Raw genomic sequence first — 13,053 nt, forward strand, 5'->3', positions numbered from 1 at the left:
GTGGAGTCTGAACTCCAAGCACACAGGATCTCAAGGCACCCAGTCCTGTAGGAGTCTCGATGCCAGGAGATGGGGCTGTGTGAGAGCTAGAGAAGCAAAGCCATGATCAGGGATCCTAGGCCCTTAAAACAGACTACTTGGGGCACAATGAGTTTCAGAAGAAAAGCTTTTTATTCTGTCCATTATTTTCCTCAGTACTGATGCTGAGTGAGCATGGGAAACCTCGGGGTACTTCTCTCTTAGGGCTTTCCCTGAGCTTTGGGACCATTTCCCTTGTAATCGCAAGGAAAAATCAGAGAAGTGCTGGAAGGAGGAGAGAGATGGAGGAAGAAGAGGGGTCTAGAGAACAGCCAAATGGACAGCCCCGCCTCATATTGAGGTCTGGCCAAATCGGGAACAGGAGGCCCATAGGTGACTTTTGTCCTATTTCACAGGTTCCAGGCTGAGAAGCTGCTGGGGATGTCTGTCAAACTATCACCAGTTCCTGGGTCTCTGAGATGCCAAACTTGGTCTTATGCTGGTCAAACAGTTTGCGTAGGGCATCAGTATAGAGTGCGTGGTATTTAGCCACAGTCTCCTGGCTCGGGTTCTCAATCTTGGGCAGTGGTAGAGGCTTCCCAACTGCCAGAGGAGACAGAGAAGGAAAAGGGGAAAGCATCAGAATAGCTCACTCCTTAGAATGGGCCTCGGCCCTCATGCCCAGTTTCTCCCCACCCTTACTGCAACCATGCCCCTTATCCTGGCCAGCCTCTCTGCCTCCAGACACAGCCAAACCCAAGGCTCAGACTCAGAACTGGAGCCTATATCCTAGATGTGGCTGCCAGTGGAAAGGCTCACTCACCAATGGTGGTTACAGGCTGAGCATAGGGCAGCAAGCCCCAGGAGTTCTCAGTGAAGCCACGTCCATAGAAAGCACAAGGGTAGATGTGTACCATACTCTGGAACCACTTCTGGAATCGATTCACCAAGCCCCCAGGAGTGAAAATGTGCTGACTGTAGAGGTCTGCCTCCCCAAAGGCATAGGCAGGGATTAGAGGCACTCTGCAGAGGAAAGGTATATACTTTGATGGCCAGAAAGGTAGGTACCCTGCTGAAAGCCAGATGTGCTACCAGTGGTCCCTAGGTCTCCCTATAGGTTTTTCAGCACCTAACTTAGCTGGGCCTACGTCCAGACTGAGTGTGAGGGCCCCACTGTCTACCCCAGGCTGCCCGTAGGGGCAAAATATCAGTAAGCTAAAGGAAGCAAGTCCCAGACCCTCCTGTGAACCCACAGGTCTGAAACACTAGAAGATAAGACCCAAGGGCCATCTCATTTAGCTTTCTTCCCTTTAACCCAGACAGTAATGTTGGTTCTCTCTGACATGAGGTTACAGCCTTTTGTCGAGGTACTTTCGTATAGGTACTGGCCCAGATGAGAGGCTTGTGTGAGGCAGAGCAGCTCAGGGCTAGCCCTCTAGCCTTTCTTCATAAGCAGAAATGCCTCCAGGACATGGCCCAGGCTCTACTCCAACACAGAAGCAACTTTCTACCTCCCTTTTCGGATATAATTTCTTCAAAACCCCTTACTCCTTCCCTGCTAGGCTTTTGGAGCCCTTCTGCCCATTCTGGACCAGAGGTGTCCTTACCCATGCCGAAGGGCCATGCGTACAAAGCCAGTTCGGTTCTTCAAGACCAGGGTGGTAGAGCCTGGAAGGCTGTATTTGCACTCAGCCAGGCCACCAACCACCACAATCAGCATGTTGCCTGTGCCTCTGTGGGTAAGCAGAAAGTCCATGGAGGATTGGCTCACAGAGCAGGTCCCTGGTAGGCAGAAAATGCCAAAAGCTGATTGGCCACTTCCCACACCTCCTAACTTTCCTCCCTACATCTTCAAAGAGGGGAGAGCCTCACATCAGGCAGGTGAGCCTTAGGTAGCTTTTTAAGACCAGAGAGGATCACTGAGTTGGCCTTGCTCTCACCCATTCCCCCAACATTTCTCCCTTAAGGAACCATGTTTCCTTTGGCTTTACGTCCTTGGAGCCAACTCACCTGAAGACATGACATAGTCTCTGAGCAACGGCACCCAGAAAAAGGCTCCCAGTGTGAGAACATAAGGGGTGATACCAGGAAAGATCTTGGAGAAGCATAAGCCGTTTGTGGCAAACTGGCCAAACCACGAGTGGGACAAGACCCCATGAGGATGGCAGACAAGGATATAGTTGTAGCTGGGGGAGATATCATGAGTCTTCAACAGCTGTAGAGGAAAGTGGAGTCAGAAGGGGCATAGCCAAGGAAGAGTATTCCTCTTTATGGCCAGAGACCTGGAAGGGGAAAGGGCTGCTGTGTCCAGCCACACAGGTTGGGTAACACACAGCTCCAGGGGGCATCATTCATGTGGGCCTCAATGGGAATGATGCCCCCAACCTCCACCCTGGCCCAACCACTGGCATTGGAGTTGGGGCTGGGCCTGGGACCCAAGTGGGGATCTGGGGCTACTTACCCTGAGGGGGAAGTAATCACAGTAGTGTTTCCACAGGCGCCAATTCCTCACAGATGTAACCCGGCGGCCACCTGAAAATGGAGCCAATGTAGCCAAGTTTTCCCCACCCCCACTGTCTTCTTCAGAGCCCTTGTCAACGAGCCATAGGGGGGCCCCTCACCCCCTACTGTTTCCTGGCCTTGTGACAATCAGGATGGGCTATGTCACATTCGGGCCAATTTGGGACAGGCCTGCATTTCTGCTTTATTAGCTGCCTTTCCCCTAACCTACTCCAGTTCTGATCTGGGCCTTTCTAGCACTTTTAAAAAGACCCCCTTCCCTCAGCTTCTCTAAGCCAGGTAGGGACAGGCTTGAGGACTTCTTGGGAATTGGCCAGAGTCTCTTAGAACTATAATAAGAGAAGAGGAAAAAGCCTGTGGCAGGTAGCAACACAGCCCCCAGGGGGGCCCCTACCTCGCTCAGGGGTCTTCCAGTCATAAGCCAGCCAGGTGAGAATGAGTACAGTGACCGGCCAGTACGATGTGAACACCACCAGGTACAGGTTGACAAAGATTACGGTGATTACTGCAGGGAAGCCCAGCCCAGAGTTAATGAATTATGAACAGTCCTTCACACTTGCCCTCCCTCTTGGGATCTCTCCACCTCAAGGTCACACACACTCCGCCCACATGCTCACTCAGTGCTCTTGCTTCCTCTCCTTAGCACATGGTCTCTGTGCCCACATCCCCAGCCCTCAATCTCCTCTCTGTCCTTGGGAACCTGCTTCAGGTCTGGAAAACCAGATGTTTTCCTCTCCAGCTGTGGTCCATGCAGTAAGCCCTCTACTCCCCAGGACCTGCTCCAGCACTGCTCTGGGCTGTGTTCAATGGCAGGGAGCCAACAATGGGTCACACTGATCCAACCACTAGAGGTTGGGAGTCCTGGGACAATAGAGCCAGGAGCAGTTTTCCTCCAACTCACATTTTCTTCTCCAGATATTCTCTGTGAGGCATCGGTGGAGGGAATACAAGAGTAAGAGAAGACCCAGTATCAGCCAGGTTGGGAGTACACAAGTTCGCAAACAAGAAACAAAGGAAAGGGCAAGGTAGGACAGAATCAGATACTGGACTGTGTCAAGCTCCAATAAGACAGGAGCACTGTAAGGTAGAATAATTAGGACAGACTTAATGGAGATGAGTCCTAGGGAGCCACACTCACTTAGAATTATTACCAGACTCAGTTTTTAAAACAGCTGTGAATGAGACTGTGTGAGAGAAAGTGGGTCAAAATAAAGGTTAGAAAAGACAAAATACACTTCCAACTGGACATGGCAGATTGAACACAAGTTTTTATCTTTTTTTTAATGTTTATTTATTTTTGAGAGAGAGAAAGAGAGTGTGAGTGGGGGAAGGGCAGAGAGAGAGGGAGGCACAGAATTTGAAGCAAGCTCCAAGCTCTGAGTTGTCAACACAGAGCCTGATGCAGGGCTCAAACCCACAAGCTGTGAGATCATGACCTGAGCTGAAGTCAGACACTTAACTGACTGAGCCACCCAGGCGTCCCACAAGTTTCTATCTTGACTCCTTGCCGAGGCCTTGCTAAAGTTACCATAAGAATGTTTTAAAAAGTATAGATCTGCAAGAAGAAAAAGAATTAGAGAGATACCAACAAGAGTGGACAAGAGATACCAGCAAAATGTTTGCATGCTTGAAAGTAGTTGAAGGAAGGAGTAAGTGACTTCAAGGAAAGAAAGCTGAAACCTAGTTACCTGCAAGGGGAATGGCTACAAGAGCAAGCCTGTTTGTTGTAGAAAATATAGGAAAGACTCATAATTTGGAGTCATTAGATGTGACAAAAAGCACTGTGAGGCACAAGGCTTGATTGAAAGTCTATCAAAGAGGTAGTTAGAACCCCAGGTCCCATCCCCACCCCTACACCATTGGACAATGGGAGGACTGTTCTCTGAAAAATTGAACCAAAGAGACTCTAAACTCAGACACTTATAGTAGACACAGCTAAGACATTCTATATGCAGCCAAATTGTGAATCCAGTATGAAAGAATAAGGACCATCTCAGACATACAGTCTCAGAGAGTTTATCTCCCATGTCTGTTTCTCAGGAAACTACTGGAGGATGTATGTGGTCCATCAAGGTAAGAGAGTAAACCAAGACAGAGGAAGGCATGGGATCCAGGAAAAAAAGGAGCCAACGGAGGAAGAACTGACCAGGGCCAGGGCTAGGGTGAGGCAAGCAAGGTGCTTAGGACACAAAACTTAAGAAGACACTCTCAGGGTCAGGCAAGTACTGACCGACTACTTGCACAACCCGGAGAGTGAGCACCTTCTTAAATTATGCACCCAAGGTACCTCAAGGGCCCTGGAGGTGAGAGCTATGCGTAAGACCAGATTGTAACAGGAAGATGCTGGGCTCCAGCAGCAATATCCTCAAGGAAATAAACAATGGGGGACGGGGAGAGGACCTTACAGATTCCCGATGTGTTCACTGATATTGAGAGATTAATATGTCTGTGGAGAGTTTGAAGATGAATTGGTGTAACTAATAGCTAATAGAGCATAAACGAAATTTAAAATGAGGCAATTGTAAGTTCCAGAGAAACAAAAAATTGTACAAGAAAGGAAAGATACTCTCAGTATACTAAATGGCTCACCTAGGGATATTCCTAGTCATAGGCATTTAACCAAACCTGTGCTACAACAATCTCGGGAGGATGAAGGAAATGGACAGATCTAGCAATAGTGTATATTGCTCATCTTCCATATTAGAAAATCAGTGACAATATCTAAAGTTGTTAAATCAGAAACTAGCAATATTTAGACATTTTAAACAGTAAAATGTAGACACGTGGAGATAAATACCAGAAGAAAAAGCTAACGAAGCTGAAAATGGCTACCTCTAGGGAACAGATGTAAGGGTGAAACAAAGGCCAGCAGTTTTTAGCTTTTGATATACTCCTTATAAAACTATTGGACCTTTCAAGAAATAGAGTCATGGGTCTAGTCCAGAGGACACCTCCCTGTTTCCCTTGGGCTTTGCTCAAACCAGATGGTGTTGGGGACATCTTGTGAGGCAATGTGCCCTCAGGTAGAGTGCCCTGACAGTGAGATGAATCCTGGCTCTGCCATTTACCATGAGTCTGCTCTCAGACTAGTCACTGAACTTCATCTGCCAAGTGGGAATTACACTACCAATGTCTGCCTTATCTTCCTCATAGACTTACTGTGAGGGTCTTCTCTCAAAGCCTTTAGGGTCCAAAGGGATATGATTCCATGAACAGAGTGAAGAGCTTGGAAGGTTCCAAGGGCCATTTGCTCCACCCACCCCATGTGAGCTAGCAAGGGAAGGGGGAGTGCTGGAACACACATTTCCTAAAGCCCAGGCCTAGAGCCCTCCTGCCTGTTCCATACTACCTCTCTGTATGTCCCACAGGCAGACTCTAATTAAGACCTCTCTGGGACAGTTTGCCCCCTGCACTCATCTCCCTTTCTGTCACACACCTCCTTCAGCCTCCTCTGCTCCACCTCAAACTGGGCCCTAAGCCCTCCGTCTTGCCTTTTCCGTTTCTCTTGCCCATATCTTCTGATCATCAAGCCTTATTAATTCTGTTCCAATTTCTCAAATCTCTCCTTTTTTTCCCTCTTGTCTCCATCCCAATTACTACTGGTCTGGTATGAATCACTACCATCTCTCACCTGGATGATTTCAACAGCCTCTTCCTATAACCAATTTGCTACACAGAGCTATAGTGATCTCTTGAAAACACAAATCTGATGCTGTCGTCCTGTGCCAAACCCTATCATGGCTCCACATGGCCCTCAGGAAAAAGTCCAAACCCTATTCCTTAGTTTACAATGCCCTGCACCATCATCCCCACACTGCCTGCTTCTCCAGTATCCTTTCTTCTGTCTCCCATTCATTCACTCGATATGGATTGGGCATCAGTTCTGTGTCTCTTGCCCCTCATCCCGCTTAACCACTGTCAGCTCCTTGAATGCTTTTTGCTCTCCCTCATCGTAGCCTTGTCATGTGTCACACCCACTCTCTGCCCTGAACACTCCTCCTTCTTCACCTAGTTCCCATTTGTGCTTCAAGAGTTAACTCATTCAACAGAAAAAAAATGGGCAAAGGTTATGAATGGGCAGTTACCAGAAATTTTAAATGAGGCAATTATGAATTAGACTGCACCCTGGACTAGCATGTGCTCCAGGGACACATCCAGATCCAGCCTCCCAATCAGCATTGAGTGAGCTGAGGCAAGAGGTAGGGAAAGAAATTCATAAGCTGGAATCAGGCCCTTGTGGGCTCAATTCCCAGGCCAGTTACTCTGCTTCCTAAGCTGTGTGATCTTGGACAGACCACTTACACTACATGTACCTCAGCTTCCTCATCTGTACAATGGAGATTATTTGACACATAAGGTGCTTAGAACAGTGCCTGACGTGATAAAACGGTGCAATTAATGTTAGCTAATATGAGTGTTAGCACTTATTATGTATGTGTGGCTATTGGTATATATTGGTATATATATACCTATATATATATATATATATATATATATATATGCCAATGTATATATATATATATATATATATATACACACACCAATAGCCACACATAGATAATATATATGTATATATTATATATATAACATATATTACTATATATATAATACTATACTATATATAATAGTATATATTATATATAATAATATATAATTATAATATTAATATTAATTAATATATAACTAGTTGTATAAATATATAGTATATATTAATATATAATAATATAATACATTATAATATAATAATTATTATATAATATTTAATATTATATAATATAATGGATATATAATTTATAATTATATATAATTATAATATATAACAATTAATATGTAATACTATGTAATATATAATACTATATATTATGTAAATATATATATGTGCATTATATATATATATAGTATTATTATGCATAATAATAGCTTCTACATCATGAAGCTGGTGTGAGGCTAAAATGAAGAAATAGGTGTGAAAATACCAGGTACAAATTACCTAATACATATGAATTTCTTTCTGCTGGTCTCTTCCTGCTCTGATTGCTAATCATTCCTAGGTTAACACTGCTCTTTTCAGCACAGAGGGGTCCTGGTGCCCACCCCAGGCAGGCCTCCTAGCCTCCCATTGCCTGTCCTCTAGCCCACGCTCCCTATTCACTGGCAAGCCCCAGACTCCCAAGGCCTACCTGCAGTCCTTCCCAGATATCTTACAAGGTCATTTGGTTCACACCCTTGCCTCCAGCTAGTACTCACTTAAACCACCTGACAAGTGAGAATTTTTTCCCAGCCCCTCCCCCTCCCACAGGGATGCTTTGCTTCAGCACCTAGAATACAGTGGCCAGCATCTAAGTAACTCACAAAGTGTTTGTGGTATAGATAGTAGCGGAAAAAATGGCTGGATAAATGGATGAATTGCTCTGGACAAGAGGTTTTCAGAGCCTTCGTCTGCCACCAGGCTGCTATTCCCCACTGGTGGTTCATGAACAGCTAAGTCCTTTTGCAGCTAAGTCCTTTTCCTTGACTAGCCTCAGTGAAACTGCACCACATCTTCCCAAAACATGCCTGGCATGCCCCAGCATAGACCCAGGAGAGCTCCCCATTCACGTCTGCATCAAGGCTCGCTTGCACACACACATATGCACCTTTGCATAGGCACACACCTCTATGCACACACACACACACACACACATACACACAATCATATACACTCAGAGATTCCATGAGTACCACCACCAGGCATGTCAGGCAATGCCTGGGACGACCCAGGTTTTGGCATTCAAAATCCTGCTAAACCCTAAAACCCCTCAGTCCCAGGCATACCAGGACAGTTGGTCACCCTACCAAAGGCTGAAGACTCACCAATAAGAAAGACACTTAGGGGCCACTGAAAAACAGCAAAGACCTCCAGGGCAGTCTTAAGGTCCTTCTTAGAGGGCAAGAACATCATCCTCGCGGTCTCCAGAGACTCCAGGTGAGTGCTGTTCCTTTGGTTTCCTAGGCTTGATTGCTCAGGAGCCTTCAATATTTCCTCTCTTCATGCTTTCTTCTCCAACCCCTAGCTAGTCTCCACCCCCCACATGACAGCAGGGACGCATGCCGCCTCTGCTTGCCCAGCTCCTTCCAGCAGTCTACCCACATGCACTTTTACCCACTTGGGCACAGCCTAGGCTGAGATTGTGACACCCCCTTGCACACCTGCGTAGAGAAATGCAGACGAAGCTCTGGTGTGGGAAGTGAGTGGGAGGGGGTTTTGGGGCTGATGAGAGGCCTCCAGAGCCAGTGTCATTGGTGGGGAGAGGCAGGCAGGGAGGAGCCCAGGGCACCCACCTGCCTGGTGGCCTGCATTTCCATTCACGACACCCAGTTGTGTGTGCATAATCTCTCAGTGACAATGTGATTTGCAGGGGAGGAGAGAGAAGGTCATAGGTCATGCCTAGAAATAGCTTTGGTTTTTGGTCAGTCCGGGAGAACTCATTACTCCCCATGAACAGACATCAGATATAGGTCTCTGAGCATATGGTAGGTGCTGCATGATTTTTTTATTGAATGAATAAATAAATGTAAGTACATATCAAATTATTCTGTGTAAATAAAATTCTAGAACAGACAAAAACTAACCCATCGTGAAAAAAATCAGAGTAGTGGTTGCCTCAGCTAGTGAATTGACCAGGAATGGGCATGATGGAAATGTTGGGAGTGACAACAATGCTCTCTATCTTGATGGAACTTTGAGTTACACAGGTGAAATCAGGGCACCTGGGTGGCTCAGCTGGTTAAGTATCCAACTTCACCTCAGGTCATGATCTCACGGTTCATGAGCTCGAGCCCCACATTGGGCTCTCTGCTCTCAACCCAGAGCCTGGAGCCTGATTTGGGTTCTGTGTCTCCCTCTCTCTTTGCCCCTTCCCCACTCGTGCTTTGTGTCCCTTCTTCTCTCAAAAATAAATAAACATTAAAAAATTTTTTAAATTAAAAAAACTGAGTTACACAAGTCAAAAACTCATTTGTCAGAGCTCAGTAAATGTACACTTAAGATTTGTGCGTTTCTCTGTATGTAAAGTTTACCTAAAAAGCAAACAAATATTGAATTCTCTCTAATGCTAGAGTAGGGGGAAAGAATACTTAAATGCATATAGAATGTATTGATGGATGGATAGAGAAATACATTCATAGATAAATGTACAATAAATCAAATTAGCAAAATTTTATCTGTACAATCCATGTAGTGGGTATTCACTTCACAATTCTTTCAGCTATTCTGTAGGTTTGAAATATTTTATAATAGAATTTTGCCAAAATGTGCCTCAAAATCATAATAAAAAATTAATTTCAAAAATGTGATTTGTCCACGCATGTACATGTGACTTTGCATATGTGAATATATGTAAAAAGGAAAAAAAAAAGTATCTAGTTGTCAACTTACAGTTATATATCCACATATATATCTGCCATCTCTGAGCATGTGTCTCTGTGCTCTGGGGATGTGTGACTGTGAAAGCATCTAAGTCCAGCCAGGTGTGTGCTATGGGCCAAGTAGATGAAATTGTGAAAGATTGGAAGGGTTTCTTAAAGCAACATACAATTAATGAGGGCACAGTATATGCCAGGGACTGTTCTAGGCAGCTGGGTTATATCAGTGAGCAAAACATTTTAAAAATTCCTGCTTTTGTAAAGTTTACATTTTGATAGGCAAAGACAGATGATAGAAATTAATTAATTACCTAACTAGTGTGTTCTAAGGTGGTAAGTGCTATGAGAAAAGAAAAATAGTTTGAACCGAGTAAGAAGGAGCCAGAGTGCTGGGGGTGGGGGTGGGGATTAGGTAGGGAGAGCAGACTCTACAATTTTAAAAGGCCACTGAAAAGTTGGCATTTGGGCAAAGAGATGAGGAAGCAAGCCACATGGCCATCTGGACTGAGAATGTTCTGTGATGAGGGCACAACCAATGCACACACCCTAAGATGGGGTGTGTCAGACAGGTTTCGAGAAGCAGAAGACTTGAGCTGAATGAGGAGAAAGGAGGAGGAAGGAGAGGCCAGAGAGCATGGTAGGGTCAGATGGTGTACAGCCTTGGCCATTTACTTTGATTGAAATGGGAAACTGTTGTGAGGTTTTGAGTGACAGATTCAAACAGAGACAGGATTCCTTATGGTTTTAAAAGGCCAGTGAAGAAGAAGGAGGCTTTTGAGGGGCTAGGGCAATAATCCATGTGAGAGATGATGGTGGCTCAGGCCAGATTGGTAGTAGTCAGGATGGTGAGAAGTGGCTGGATTCTGGATGTCTCTTCTGAAGCAGAGATCCCATGTGGGCACTCTCCTCTCTGATGCTCTGATGCCTTTACAGGGGAGTCCCATTGGGGAGCAGCTCCCCTGGGTCTTGGCCTGGGTAACTTCCTTGCATTCAGCCTTGTCCTGTCCAGTTTTGCAAGAAGTATGTGGAGGGTGTTAGGTGCAATTCACCTGCTTGGCTGGAATAGTGGTTCTGTTGAAGGGGCTGGTGGGAATTCAGGCTGCAAAGGGCAGCAGAGCCAGTCTCCAAAAGAGCCTGGCACAGGGATGAGGAGTTTGGTCTTAATCATGTGGACGCCGAGGAGGCAAGATCAGCTTGTGAGCAGGGATAGTGACTTGTGCCAAATGCTACATGAGGACTACTACAGGGCATGAGATGAATGTCAAAGCCTAGGGTCCCATATGTCCCTGTGATTGACACATAGGCTCACTTTTCAACTTTCTAATGCAGACTTGCAGGACCAGCTCCACGTCCATGGACTGTGAGTTGATTGGCTCATGGGGACCTTACCTAGGACAGAAAAGCCTGCTGGCCCAAATCTCTCTCTTCATTAGACTGACTTTATGGTTTGGGGTAGAGGTAGCCCACTCTTTATTTAGGCTCCTGCTAGGGAAACTTTCTGAGACTATCCCCTATTGGGGAAGAAAACTCCATGAACATTGAATACAGATGAGTGGTGAGGGATAGAGAAGGCCCGACCAATAGGAAATAGTCCAACCTGAGTATTTGGTGTGGAGGTGAGTGGGAAGAGGAGCCACACAAGTGATGGCCAAAGTTCTGGCTCCAACCCTGGGTGGACAGTGGGGATGGGGAATGTGGGAGGAGGAGCACTTCTTGCAGGGTGGGTGGAGCAAATGGTAAGCCTAGTTTGGGCCACCATTTGGGAGAGGGGTCTGTGAGAAGAGCAGGACCTGTGATGGCTAGCAAAGCTAGTTGCTGGTCTCTAAAATGTGTCCTGCTGACCCCAGGCTTTCAGAGACATGCTCCAGGGACAACTACAGTGGAAACCAAGCATAGGATTCTGGACTTGCCAGATCCCACTTGAAAGAGAGCACCAGCTCTCTTTTAATCTGCTTTCAATTGGAATTCCACAGAAGACAGTATTTGACAAAAGAGTGAGTGGGGGAGGGGAAGGTGCCGCAAGGCCTTTGGGGAGTTAGCAGGGAAAGGATCTGTACTTCCTTGCCAAGGAGAAGTTGCCTCAGCCTGGCCAGGATGGGCTGTTGCACCAAGCGCGTGGGGCCCAGGGACAGTCCCAAGGGCCAGCAATACAGCATCAAGTGGACATTGTGGCCTGCCTGAAAAGAGGAAGAGCTGCCTGCTAGAGAGGAAGAATGTAGGGAGGGGGCTAGGGCGGGGTGGGGGCCGTGTATGCTACCCCCTCTATTGAGCCATCCCTGAGGGAGTCATCATTCACATTAAGCCTGGCCCTGAGGACTTGTTTTGTTATTCCAGTGCCTCTTCATGCATCTGTCCACCAACCCTGACTCCTCACCACCCTCCAGCCCCTGCAACCTAGTCTGGGAGTTCTTGGGGGCAGAAACTGGGTGGTACTGGGTCTTACTGTTCTCATATGCCCAGCTCCTAACACAAGCCACACAGTAGCAGACACTGACGTGAGTTATAAAAATGCCCAAGTAGGGTGAGGCTCGGCCTGTGTGGAAGGCACTGGGCAAATCTCTGGGGCTTGGTTTCCTCAAATGTAAATAAATGAGTATTGCCTCTTGGACTTGTGAGAATCCAGACAAGTGATGGCCACTTTGTGAACTGTGAAATGGTGTTCACATGTAGGTTGCTGCTATCACTATGATGGAGAGGAGTGGGGAGGGGAATACAGGGCACTGAGGAAAGAAGGCCCAGAGTTCAGCTGGGCCTGCCCTGGGCTTAACTTCCCTCCAAGCAGTGTTACCTCAGAGAAACAGAATCAACAACAGTGTGAGCATTTGGAATCTTCTAGAAACTCACTCTGCATGGGCACAGAGAAAGCCACGTGCCCAGCTGATGCACTTGCAAGTGTCCTACCATCCTAATGATGAGGGAACATAAGGCAAGCTGAAGACAAAGCACAAGCTAGCATACCCCATCCCCTGCAGGTGGGCTATGTGTGATGTTCCTCAGTCACTCCTGGCTGCCAAGGACAAAGGAAAGGAAAGAAAACAAATGGTTAACTGATAGAGACCATAGGACTGGAGTCTCCACCAGTTTGCAAATGTCTTAGTAAATTATAAGAAA

At 46.4% G+C, this 13,053-nt stretch overlaps 1 protein-coding gene across 2 annotated transcripts; it reads right to left on the bottom strand.

Annotated features, from left to right (window-relative positions):
• Positions 1-152: 152 nt before the first annotated feature.
• On the bottom strand, positions 153-8,574 carry AWAT2 (acyl-CoA wax alcohol acyltransferase 2). Of its 2 annotated transcripts, XM_045472688.1 has the most exons (8): positions 8,392-8,574; positions 3,440-3,460; positions 2,933-3,043; positions 2,480-2,550; positions 2,029-2,233; positions 1,626-1,800; positions 842-1,041; positions 153-621 (listed from the first exon to the last, which is right to left on the bottom strand). In XM_045472688.1, exons 1-8 carry the CDS (start codon positions 8,477-8,479, stop codon positions 467-469), a joined length of 1,026 nt encoding a protein of 341 aa, XP_045328644.1. In that variant the 5' UTR covers positions 8,480-8,574; the 3' UTR covers positions 153-466. The 2 variants fall into 2 exon arrangements, with proteins under 2 accessions (XP_045328644.1, XP_045328645.1); XM_045472689.1 differs by lacking the exon at positions 3,440-3,460 and having other exon boundaries at positions 8,392-8,573.
• Between the last annotated feature and the right edge of the window lie 4,479 nt (positions 8,575-13,053).

Source organism: Leopardus geoffroyi, chromosome X (genome assembly GCF_018350155.1).
Source record: "Leopardus geoffroyi isolate Oge1 chromosome X, O.geoffroyi_Oge1_pat1.0, whole genome shotgun sequence".
NCBI lineage: Eukaryota > Metazoa > Chordata > Mammalia > Carnivora > Felidae > Leopardus > Leopardus geoffroyi.